The sequence below is a fragment of the Cydia pomonella genome, chromosome 1 (genome assembly GCF_033807575.1).
Source record: "Cydia pomonella isolate Wapato2018A chromosome 1, ilCydPomo1, whole genome shotgun sequence".
Taxonomy (NCBI): domain Eukaryota; kingdom Metazoa; phylum Arthropoda; class Insecta; order Lepidoptera; family Tortricidae; genus Cydia; species Cydia pomonella.
In genome coordinates, this window is record NC_084703.1 from 27,459,156 (window position 1) to 27,473,071 (window position 13,916).

At 37.1% G+C, this 13,916-nt stretch overlaps 1 protein-coding gene across 1 annotated transcript in view; it reads left to right on the forward strand.

Annotated features, from left to right (window-relative positions):
* The window catches only part of LOC133527636 (uncharacterized), a 116,868-nt gene that overhangs the window by 78,927 nt on the left and 24,025 nt on the right, over positions 1–13,916 (forward strand). The window contains exons 2-3 of the mRNA XM_061864731.1: positions 6,066–6,218; positions 13,694–13,817. Coding sequence (XP_061720715.1) covers positions 6,066–6,218; positions 13,694–13,817 — 277 coding nt within the window. The remainder of the gene's footprint in view (positions 1–6,065; positions 6,219–13,693; positions 13,818–13,916) is intronic.

Here is a 13,916-nt window from a genome sequence, read left to right on the forward strand (position 1 = left end):
ATATTTTATTAAAAAATATTATAATGTTGAAAAAATTAGAGCGGTTGAAACACTCATAATTGGTGGCGCGAATTCTACAGAACAGATGACGTCATTCGTTGGACGTAACTGACGTTTGTTACTAATGTTGTTCGTGTATTTCAGCTACTCGATACTAATTATTCGTGAGAGTCAGAATGGCGGGTGTACCTAAATAAAAATAAATGAAAAGCATACCATATTTTAGTACCTAATTTGTACTATTTAGTACCTCCGTTAAAAAAAATTGTACCTCACGGTACACAAAGTTATCATCAAAAAACAGTACACCCGCCATCCTGACAGTCAGAATGTGGGGTGTACTTTATTACGCTATGTTCCCGTGGTTATTGGTAAATTCTATAAAAGCCAAATTTTTGTACCCTTTTTGTACCTACATATTCAATTATAATATAATCCATTTTATTTGTAGTTTCCAAGTTTTACTCATTTTATATATTGCTTCCTATTACAATTTCGCAGGCGTTATCATTTATCAAGTTATCGATCTCATTTTTAAGAAAAAACGCTAAGGTACAATTATTTTTATTACGCCAGGAATTAGTAACTTTAATGTTTAATCTGTTAAGTTCAAATAACTCAGAAAATCATGTCTTAAAAATGATTTTTCTTAGGAAGATTTCTTTGAACTGGCGCCTAGCCTTTTTTCTTAAAAATGAGATCGATAACTTGAAAAATTATTACGCCTGCAAAAGTGTAATAGCAACCAAAATATAAATGAGTAAAAGTTGGAAACCACAAATAAAATGGCTCATATTATAATTGAATATAAAGGTACAAAAAAGGTACAAAAATTTGGCTTTTATAGAATTTACCAATAACCACGGGAATATAGCGTAATAAAGTACACCCGCCATTCTGACTGTCAGGATGACGGGTGTACTGTTTTTTGGTGATAACTTTAAGTACCGTGAGGTACAAATTTTTTAAAAGGAGGTACTAAATAGTACAAATTAGGTACAAAAATATGGTATGGGTTTTCATTTAATTTTGAACTTAAAAACCATTCTATAGGCATTACTTATTGATAAAGTATATTAACAAATTAAAAGTGCAGCTCACAATGTACAGCACTCAATATTTGTATCTATTAAAAAGTAAATCGAAGTATACCAATTTTGTTTGTAGATTTCAATCCATCTGTTAACAAATTACTTCTTAGCTTTTGGGCTGGGCCATAAGCTTCGAAAGTACCTACTACGATAAAGCATGTATATCACTTATATTCATTAATTTAATGCAAAGTTATTGATTTAACTAAGTATTTACGAATTTATACACAATGTAGAACTGCATATTCTTAAGTTAAGCCCACGTCAAACTTTTGCACAAAACTGTTTAAATTAAATTGTATAAACAATATGCAATTTGCCGGTCCTTAAGTGGTCCAGACGGGATGATCAAATTGACCAATTTGATCAGAAAAGAAATTGGCGTCAATCTCATCTAGCGTCCTCACGTACACAATTTAAATCACTAATTTTAGATTTATGATGACATTCAAGCGCTCAAATTAAAATGATGCCCCCAAAGGCTCATTCTAATTTTAGGAAACCTAAACCTCTGGCACAGGAACACTCATAATTTAAAAAATTAGGGCAAAAGTTGACTTCTCAATTCCCATAGAATTTTTTTTATATCTTGTCTTTTTCTACTAATAAGTTGGGTGTGTTTCGGTATATTTTCAATGTTTTTTAACCGACTTCAAGATTTCATAATAAAAAAAAAAAAAGCCGACTTCATTGAGGGAGACCGGTGAAAGAACGATTATTGTTGATTTGAGATTTCATACAATGAAATTAAAAAGACAGCGTCCTACGCCTAATTATGTAGAAAAGGAGGTAACATGTTTCTTTTTTGCCACTGCACCCACCTTGACATATTTCAGATTTGCCCTATGGTTGACTGGTAAAATACCTACCCGCAATAGGGTATTCGACTGTATTTAAGATAAATTATTTCGAACCATGCATGAAATAAAGCACCAGATAATTATTAAAAAAAACTAAATAGGATAGAAATATAAAAATGTGCCTTGATAACCTAACTGCTTGGCAAAGAGAACAAATTGCCAAACGTGAACTATGCATCATTGAAGAGTTCCGTTCTGTTCATCATAAGCAATTCCACTTCATCAAATGTCACTTCTACAAATGTAAATACTGGATTTGTTAATGAAAATACTAATCACTATATATATGCCTTTAACATTTGAGGAGTTCCCTCGAGTCCTCATGGACCCCATCGTCAGAACTCGAACCTGACAAAATATTTTTTTGAAAATTTAATTTAATTAACAAACACAGCGAAGAGGAGAAATCGCCAAACGTGTACTATGCGTCGTTGAAGAGTTCCATTCTGATGGTTCCATTCTGGGAACTCTTCAAATGTGAAAGGCATACATATAGTGATTTTTGTATTTTCTTTAACAAATCAAGCATTTACATTTATAAAAGTGACATTTGATGAAGTGGAACTGCTGATGATGATCAGAATGGAACTCTTCAACGACGCATAGTACACGTTTGGCGATTTGTCCTCTTCGCTGTGTTTATATACCAACTTGGTAGCCATTAATCAAAGTAACGTAAACGTTATAGCGATTAAAAGCACAAGTGCTGTTATGAGGAATAGACAATATAGACGTTTCTTGAAACCTTTTATGTATGTTCTTATATTCGTGTTAATGAATGCATAAATGACAGATAACAGTAGAGGAGTAGGGCAAAATTAAAACATCATTATTAGTCTATAAATAACATCAACATTCATGTAGATATTACATTTTGTACATACATTTCATATATTTATTAATTTTTTACGAAATCGTTAATATCATAAAATTGCGCCTGCAGAAGCCATTGTTTAAGTTTTCTTTTAAATACATGTGAGGAAGGTGCATTCCTGATACTGTCCGGTAGCTTACTGTATATTAGAGGGCCGAGGACGTAGAGTGACCGTTTGGATTTCGCGAGCTTGTGGGGCACGGGGGCAAGCTGGCCCGCGTTTTTATTGCTTCGTAGACTATATTTTGTGTTAGCTGATTTTGTTGCAAACTCTTTGCTATTATTGTGCGTAAATATTGCCACTTGTTGGATTGATAAAGATGGAAGTGTTAGTATGCTAAATTGTCGAAAGCACTCGCGGTTCGTGGGATGCGCCTGTGACGACAGCTGTCACATCATCAGCATACATATAAATGTTGGAGCCCTTTATGACCTGTGGGAGGTCGTTGAGGAGAGTACTGAATAGAGTATTCGAGAGGCACGAGCCTTGAGGTACCCCAAGTAGGCATTTCATTTCCTCCGACCGAATGCGACCGCCATCACCTACGACCACTTGGCATATATCAGACATAAAAGACAAGTAATGCCAGTGCCGGCCCACGAACACCATAGTGCCCTAGTTTGCGCGCGATAAGGAGGTGGTCGGCGGTATCGAACGCGCGCGAGAGGTCGCAGCACACCACGGCCACCTGCAGCGCGGCCTCTCGCGCGCTCAACACGTCCCGCCACCTCACGCACTAGCTCGGTAGTCGAGCGCCCGTGACGGTATGCGAATTGTCTATCTGACAAGGTAAATTGTGGTGTCCAGAACGATAATAGTCTATTGTTAAGCCCGACTTCCAATAATTTGCTGATGGCCGCATTGGAGCTTTTTCCTTTGTATAGCGGAGTGACTTTTACCTTTTTGAGACTCACTGGTATTAATTACAGCTTGACATATACAGTTATTATATAACTCCGCTAGTACATAGGACAACGCTGGGCCCACGTACTGAAGAATGCTGGCTGAAATGTCGTAAATATCAGTGCTGTTTGAGCGATGTGTATGCGAAGTATTGATTCCACTTCATTAGGTGAGAAAGGTGTAAATCTTAAGGTGCGATCACATTCGGCTATGCTCGATATTGCGGACATCGAGTAGTCAGTGTCGGGCGCGGGTGCGCCATACTTAGTAGCAGCTGTTATAAATTCCTCGTTTAGTGCGTCGACCGCGAGTTTCTTCGATGTAAATTTGAACCCGTGATCGTCCCTTTTTCCGTGTAGTCCATACGCTTGCGGCACTTACGACTCAGTTCTGTTAATAACTCCCCACATACTTTTGCATTTATTAGAGGCGTTACTTAGAAGTTCGCTGTAATACTCAGTACGTTTACGTAACATAGCGTTATATTTATATGTTAAGATGCAACACCGATCGGCAATATTTGTGTCAAGAGTAAATTTTTCTCTTAAATCGGCTATGTCGTGAATGAGAAGTTTAAGATTCAATATTATATTTCTATATCAATCCAAGGACATTTATTACAACTCTGTTTTGATTTTTTTTGGGAAAACAGATTTCAAAATTGTAAGTTAATAAGTTAATTAATGCGGCTGATAAAAATCTGCAGTCTCCTTGGCTGTTTGCGACGAACTCCGGCCAGTCAATTGATTCTAATGCAGTAAAGAAATATCTTTTGTTGTTGGAGTTCATAATAAGCTTAGGTATAGATGCACATTGTGTGGGCAAATTGTTTACAAGTGTTATCTTTTGCGCCGAGTATTCCATCTTCTTTACGACATGTACTTAAATATATAAAAGCGGCCAAGTGCGAGTCGGACTCGCCCATGAAGGGTTCCGTACCATTTATGACGTATTAAAAAAACTACTTACTAGATCTGGTTCAAACCAATTTTCGTTGGAAGTTTGCATGGTAATGTATATCATATATTTTTTTTAGATTTTTCATTCCGTTATTTTAGAAGTTACAGGGGGGGGGGGGGGACACACTTTTTTTCACTTTGGAAGTGTCTCTCGCGCAAACTATTCAGTTTAGAAAAAAATGATATTAGAAACCTAAATATCATTTTTGAAGACCTATCCTTAGATACCCCACACGTATGGGTTTGATGAAAAAAAATTTTTTTTTTAATTTTTATGACGTATTAAAAAAAAACTACTTACTAGATCTCGTTCGAACCAATTTTCGGTGGAAGTTTGCATGGCAATGTATATCATATATTTTTTTTAGATTTTTCATTCTGTTATTTTAGAAGTTACGGGGAGGGGGGGGGGGGAAACTTTTTACCACTTTGGAAGTGTCTCTCGCGCAAAACTATTCAGTTTAGAAAAAAATGATATTAGAAACCTCAATATCATTTTTAAAGACCTATCCATAGATACCCCACACGTATGGGTTTGATGAAAAAAGATTTTTTGAGTTTTAGTTCTAAGTATGGGGAACCCCCAAAATTTATTGTTTTTTTTCTATTGTTGTGTAAACATCATAATGCGGTTCATAGAATACATCTACTTACCAAGTTTGAACAGTATAGCTTTTATAGTTTCGGAAAAAAGTGGCTGTGACAGAATCGGACAGACAGACGGACATGACGAATCTATAAGGGTTCCGTTTTTTGCTATTTGGCTACGGAACCCTAAAAATGGTGTAGGGTGCTACCAGCAGCTTACTAGTTCTACTCGCGGTAAACCATTTTACTAGTAAAAGTAAATTTATATGCGTGGTGTGTGGAGACCTGGCCCTCTTTGTAAACGCTTTATAATGCGGTGTCTGTGTAGCATAAACTATTTCTTGTGCTATTAATTCAATCGATTAAACCCGACTTGCTCCGGGGAGACGGTTGATGACTTCATTGTGTTGATTATTATTTTCCCCACAAAAAGTATTATAATGGCTGATGCGAGTGGTATCTCGCGGGTGGTCTATGTAATTACGGAGAGCCATTACAACATCTTTATCGCCTTCTCTTTCACACTCACCTCGCACTGTTTCGTGGACTTAATGGTTCCCTCTTGAAAGTTAAATTTTCGTTTCCTCAATTTGTAGTTAGGTATGTTTTTAAGCAATTTTTATGTTCATCTTTATTCTGGTTAATATATCAATGGAATCGACTTCCCTACCTACATGGCGTAGGTAGGGCACGATGGGTATGGTTGTAACGGGGTACTGTTGAAATAGCTAGAATATTTCCGAAATTATCTACAACCGAGCAGGCGATTAATAATGATTGTTATTCTAGATGCGGATGGGTTATGCGGGACGCACGGATGCTGCGGCGCGGCGGCGCGCGCGCCGCTCACGCAGCAGGCGCGCAGGCAGCTCGAGGACGCGCTGCGCAGTGAGCTCGGCAAGCTGGCGGACGTACTCAGCAACAGGGCCAAACGGTTTGACGGTAACTACCACACGTTATAATAACCTACAGATATACGAGTATCTCGATTAATAATAGGGAAGCTTTGGTAGGTCTAGCGACGTTTCACCCTAACCGTCATTTTTTAAATCTTATATACGAAATATCATTCAAAACATCATCAGGAAACGAGAAAAGTAAAACACTTTCGTAAAAACTAGTACTTATGTCAATTCTTGGCATTAGTTTGCCAAGCGGGCCCCAGGCCACTCAGGCCTCAGGTAAGCCGTGGCAAATTGCCGGGATATCACTTGTAGGATGATGGTACGATACTTAAACTAGTAATAATGTAGTTAAAGTGCTTTATTCAATTTATTCAACTTAACAAAACGAAACATCTGTATTTATTCATTAAAAACTGAACAGCAGAAAAGGGTAACCGAATCTTTCCTGATTAAAAGTGACGCAATAAATGCCTAAATTATATGAAATTTTATGCTCTATGCACATGACAGGCGGCGAAGAGTGTAAACTCTCCGGTCTGTAAAGACGGCCAGGTGAATGTTTTATTCCAGCGTGTTTTGAAGAAAATGTTGCCTTCGGCGGTGGGTTTGTTATGGTTTGGGCTGGATCTCTTCAGAGAGTCGCACGGAATTAGTTTTGATGGAAAATGGAACGCTAACTAGTGCCAGATATATGTAAGAGATTCTCAATGGCCATGTCGGTCCATATTTAATTAATATGGGTGAAAACTCCATGTTCATGTATGACAACGCCAGGCCACACACAGCTCAGATTGTAGAAGAGTATTTTGAGGAGGTTGCCATCAACACTAGGAACTGGCCCTCGAGAAGCCCGGACCTAAATCCGATTGAGCACGTATGGGACGAGCTCGGGAGGTGTGTAAGAAATTGAAACTCCGTCCCAGCTACACTTAGAGACCTGAAACAGGCGTAAGTGGAAGAATGGGCTAATATCCCGCAAGAACACATAAGAAACTTAATATACTATATGCCAAATCGTTTAGAAGCTGTAAGAAGACCCCAAAGAAGCAATACGAAGTATTAACACTGACTTAAATGTAGACAGGCTATCGAAACCAAATTGTGTCCGCGGTGTCCGCCATTTTCGGCGTTTGACGTCTGACACTCAGCTAAAGAATAGGCGTACCAGGCCAGAGGCGAAACTGTTATGACAACTGTTCATTTTCTGCCTACATACGCACTGTAAAGAATCTTGAAATTGTTTTATATATGTGACGCTGACGGCATAAAATTTATAAAAATAGTCATAAAACTTTTTCTATTTGACTCTTGTACTCGTAGCAATTTTGATAAAATCCCGCTTATAGCATAATATAGTCTTTAAATAAAAGAAAAAAAAATCAAAAAAATACGAGATAAAGAGTAATATATCATTATTGTGTATATATTCTGCAAGGTAAGTGATTATTAGCCCCTACACCCCAACTAGCAAATCTATGTGCTATAAAAGTCGAGAGCACGTTTCTATTTTCTCTTTTTGATGCTATAAACAATATAAAAACACTGGAATAAAAGTCCTATAAATGTTTACTCGACGCGAAAAAGGCGCACTTCATACAGACTATAGTGTAATAAAACTCGAGTAAGCGCTGTATAAGAAGCTGCTGCTGTTAGATTTGAGTAAAAGTGGATAAAAACACTTCTAGTGTTTTAATAGCAACAATAGCGCCTTAATTCGATTATTTGTTCTATGAATGCAGCCACACTTCTTTTTCTCGGAAAATATGTTACGTAAAAGCTGCCAAATTGCTTTTACTCGGCATTTTAAATGTGTAAGAGTGGAGGAAATGCTTTTATTCAACTAATATGTGCTAAAAAATATAAGCGATTAAACAACAAGATTAAGGAACAAAAAGGTACTTAATTATTTTTTTACTGATGTCGTCCATGACATTTTTACTATCAATGTGTACACAAGTTTGTACCGTCTGTTAGTACACATAATACAGTAAAACTTAGTGCGAAAAATACTTTATTGTGAAAACCAAAGACATATATATATATTCATTGATCATATATATTTACTTAAATTAAAATAATAAAATATTAATTAAAATTAGTAAAAATTTGCTTTCATGATCTAGTTACTGTTATATCTCATTTATTCGATTATAAGTCGAGTAACTGTGTTTACTGCTACATTTATAGCACACGATGCGGCCATGTTAATGGATTTAGTATTCCTCAAGTCCAAGAAGCAAAATTATTGCTGAGTAGGTATATAATTTGATTATTTTGTTTTTAACTTTTCGACGATAATTACCGCTTCTTTTAAGTCTCTTCCACTTATTTCTATCCATTTTATTAGCAAAATTGCCACGTATAAATTGTAACTGAAAGACAAAATGGCTGCCTTGTGTTGTTAATTTAGCTCAAAACTTTTTAAAAGCACTTTACGCTGAGTAAATGTTGTATAAAACCTGTAAATACACTTCAGCTCCTGTAAGACCACTCTTACAGGAGCTGAAGTTCAACCCACGTTGAACTCCATTATACGAATTACGATATAAGCTTGCAGTAACAGCAGCATTGTTGCCAAATAGTTATTGGATTGCTTTTATTCGGCTTTTATAGCAACACAAAAGACAGTTGAGTAACAGTTGTATTAAAGCGCCTTGTACAGGCAATAGCTATTCTATAGCTGTTATATGATTACTATACAACAATAGGCTGAATATAAGTGATTTAGTCGCGCTAACTCAGCATTTGTTAAAAGGTGGAATAAAAGTTTATACGACATGATTATAACACAAATTAGCGAAAATCACTAAATAGTCGTGATAACCGCTATTATACGATATAGTGGTGTTTCAACAACCGTAACTCGGCTGTTATACGTTACAGGCTGAGTAAATCAATTCTTTAAGGACTGTTTTGCTAGTTGGGATGTTACATCCGCAAAATATAATCTTTGCGCCAAAGAAAATGGCGTACCACCGCGAGTGTTTAAAGTGACGTTTCAAAATAATATTAATGAGCTTAAAATAAGAGGTTTTTCGCAGTGGATTGTTAATGTTTTTATTATGTTTCTTGATATTATTAGAATATATTGTCATAACGTACAAAGACATTTTTTTTGTTACATACGTGGCACCATGGCTGTAGTTGGAGACGTTCTAAACGCAAATTGTGTCGACTCTAGTATACCTCAATGAGTATTAATGTTTTTTTTTGTTTTGTGTGTGAGTTACCGCTGTTGATATTTTACCTATGTATAATTAATTGATATCGTGTTTACTATGTAATTTATTAAACAAGTGAATATCGTTTCTAACTTTTGATGTTGTTTTAACTATGAGTTTATCTATAATATATATAGGGTTTGAGATCCGGATATCAGTCAAATATAAGATCCGAATCCAACGGGTCATAGGATCCGGATATTTCGGATATTACGAATCCGTTAAATATGGTTATCGACCTACAACAGAAACAATTTTCTAATGAAATTTATGAATGATTTCATACCATTTTGTCATTTAAATATAGTATTTTCATATATTTAATCAATTCAAATACTAACAGCACATCAATAATGATATGACAACCATAATAACATTTTAACATAACGGTAATAAATAGTGAATTATATTTCTAATAAACTGAATGATCATGATCAATAATAAATAGTAGTAGTAGTAATCTTTCTTACTCTGGTATTTTTTTCATTTTTAGTTTCCGAGATACAGAAAGTGCTGGTCGGATTTCATGATTTTCCTTATTTTCGTGAAACATAAAGCATTGCTAAAATAAGCTAGTATTAAAAGTACATGTAAGCACTAACTGCCTACAGAACTAATTATATACTTAGTTAAGGCTAAACTTAGTTAAGATAATCTCCAAATATAGAGATTTTAACTGAATTTAGACTGAACCTCAACAACAACACTGAAATAGACAGTTTTTTTTTTCACACCCGTTTTCCATACGTTTGCCTGTCAATTGTTTCGATTTTGAGGTTGGCGTTACTTTGAGACTATGAATTTAAAACGTTGACACATTGTGAGGTGTTTATTACATACGACGTTTTGCCTATAATTTTAGTAACAATACTACTTTTTTTTTCGGATCTGAACTTAAGACCTTAATAATGTCTAAAATAATCAAAGCGTAGAGTGTAAGTAAGTTAATACGACTTTATGCCTCTCTTTTACAATGGGGAGAACAAGAAATCGGGTCTAATAAATTTAGCATAAATACTGCCTTTTTAAATATAATCAAAGGCATTACAGCGTTGTTACTTATACAAAATAGAAGGTAAAAAGACTTTTCTCAATAAAAAATGAATGGTACCTATGTCTAGCCTACATAGTACGTGAAATAATGGCAAACAAAAGGGCCAATTTTGTTTTGGCTCACCTGAGAATTTTTCTTTTTTTGAAACCCGACCATATGGAACTCGAGGCGAGAATTATTATTGTTTTGTTTACAGTAATTATTACCGGGGTTTCGCTCAGTCGTCTTTGGGTCGTCTACTGAGAATGTCATTACAGTGCTTGTGAGTGTTGTTATCACTGATTTTGTTTGTGTATTATCGTGTCGGTTCCCCTTCTCCGGTTGAAAGAAAAATAACATGCGCACCGCATGACCCGTATTATTTGCCAGCGAGTGTATATGTAGTTGATGTTTGCCGTTAGGAATCTCAAGATACATTTAAACTCTATCGCCTGAGCGTGAGTGTTCGACTCGTTTGCCTTTGGTGAACAATACGATTAGCCAGCCGGGTATTTTTAGCTTGCAATGCAGCGTCGACGTCTCGCCAGGAGTGCATTTAAAACAACGTACCTACGTCAAACAAACTACATTCAATTTCTCGGACTGGACTTAGTTTAGTACTAGCGACCCGCCAGCTTCGCACGGGTTAACAAATTATACAACAAACCTTCGTCAAGAATCACTCTATCGTGCCGTATGAAAATACGTTCAGTAGTTTTTGAATTTAACGCGAACATACAGACAGATGGCGGAGGGGGGGGGGTTGACTTTGTTTTATAAGGTGTAGGTAGTGATTTAATAAGTCTTGCAAGATACTTTGGCTTGGTTGACTCGAACTGGAAGGATAATATATGTAGATCCGATGATAATTATTAAGGCGTTAACATATCTACGAGTGTGATGCAAATAGCCTCAAATAGGTATGATGAGAGGGCTGAACCGACACTTAGTGTTGATCGTACTTATACTAATATGTTATCAATTCCAGTAAATGATAGATTAATACGATAACGCGTAGTTGATGTAAGCGGTGGTAAAGGCTTGGCCAAACACACGGCGCGACGCAGCGCCGAGGTTGCGCGGCGCGATCGCGGCGGCTTTAAGTACATGCTAACAGGTTAGCGACGTCAAACAGACTGCGTTCCGTCGGCATCGCGCCCCGCTTCTGCCGCGCCCCGCGCCACTTAGAAAAAAAGAGTTTCCGAGTTTAGAAAAAAATTATATTCGAAACCTCAATATGATTTTTGAAGACCTATACATAGATACCCCACACGTATAGGTTTGATGAAAAAGATTTTTTGAGTTTCAGTTCTAAGTATGGGAAACCCCCAAAATTTATTGTTTTTTTCTATTTTTGTGTGAAAATCCTAATGCGGTTCATAGAATACATCTACTTACCAAGTTTGAACAGTATAGCTCTTATAGTTTCGGAAAAAAGTGGCTGTGACACAAACGGACAGACAGACGGACATGACGAATCTAAAAGGGTTCCGTTTTTTGCCATTTGGCTACGGAACCCTAAAAACGCTCTGATCTGTACCATCTGTGGCTTCGAAAGGAATGAGCGGAGCGACCCTCCCCGCGCGCATGCTGAATCGGGCCGCGAGTCACGCCCGCAACGCGCCGCGCTCACGCAGCGTTCGCGCGCGCGATGGGGGCGTGTTGAGGGCGCGCGCCCTGTTTGGACAGGCATCACGCGGCGCTGTGTCGCGCCGTGTATTTGGCCAAGCCTTAAGCGGAGGCGGCGCAAGTTTGTGATATAGGAATGTCGTAATGTGCAAGACGACAGCGCGAGTGTCGAGAAAAGTGTTGCGAGTGCCGAGCCATGTTTAGAGAGCCGGCGCCGGCGGTCCCGTTCTCCGCGGCGCAATTACCAACGACGACTCTCAACGGAAAACTGCCTCTGTCCTACTTATCAAACGTATCTTCAAAATATATGCCTTTTTTCTATAAACAATAAGATAATATAATTCACAGAACTGGCAGGCGAGGGTTGATATACTAATAGTCGAGGATAATGAATGATCAAGTTGTACAAGGTATTTTATAAACACATTAGATGTATGCTTATTTTATCTATATGGAAAATAATACATAAGTAGCCTATAGTGTAGCCTAGTGCGTAGTGAACCTGCCTATGAAGCCGATGGTACCGCGTTCTTAGTAAGGGCATTTATTTGATTTAGGGCATTTATATGAGCATTGATATATGTTCCTGAGTCATGGGTGTTTTCTGTGTATTTAAGTATTTGTATATTATATGTATCGTTGTCTAAGTACCTACCCACAACACAAGTCTTATTGAGCTTACTGTGGGACTTGGTCAATATGTGTAAGAATGTCCTATAATATTTATTTATTTTTTACATTTATTCAACTACGTTTCTCATATGCTGCCAAATCAAATAAAGAGTTTTCACCTCGGAATAAGAGATAATAGCCGTAGGAAAGAGAGATAATAGCCGAAGGAATGAGAGATAATAGCCGAAGGAAGCTGGAAATTGGTATATGGGCACAATTTTTATAACTCAATCATGAATAGGTATCGCTTTCTAAAAATTGTCATAAAAGTCACATACAATCTCGTGTCTTAGATCAGAAATTATTCCAGGTTACAAAAATCGGTTTTTCGCAAAAATCATGGCTTGGTAGTGTTTCCAATGTTATTTATGTGTAGATAAACATTGTAGAACATAAAAATTTCGACAAGTTAAATCTCAAACAATATTTTACAGATTTCAATTTTCATACGCTCAACCCAACCGTTTTTAAGATAGAGGGCAAATAACACGTAGGTCGCGGCACTCAGTTACCTAAATACCTACCTACCACCCTGGCACCTGGCTAAATTTTGTATTATATAACGATATGAAATCATTAAAATATAATAACTCGAATATATTTTAATAACTTCAGGCCCAGACACGAGATTTCCTGTGACTTTTAGTTCAAATTTTAGAACCCCATTTCGAGATTTCCTAAGTTAAGGTATTTTTCAGGTTAAAGTAGGTAAGTAGTATATCGTTTTAGGCGACAATGTCGTCTACGATCAGCCGAACATATTCATTTTCATAGCGCTCCTTCTCTATGTGTTGAGAGATGTGATCTGAACCAGCGTGGGTTGTGTATATAGTTCTTAGAACCAGTCAGTTAGTCAAAACATTATAGTTTATCTACGCGGATTGATGGACGTGTGATTAAATATAAAATAAACAAGGACAGGAAGGTAGATGGTTATCGTTGTGTTGATTGTTGCAGACTTCTTCCGCAAGCTGCTGCAGATCTCGCGCGAGGGCTTTCACGCCATGTTTAAGCGCACGTACGGGATGATCTACGAGCAGCATTCATACGTCTTCGAGCAGCTCTTCGAACAGCTCGAACGGTAACTAACAACACATGATTATGCTTCTACTTCAAATTTAGGGTCTCCTGTCATATATTAATAGATTGTATTTTCCCCAATTTACTGAAGATAAAACTT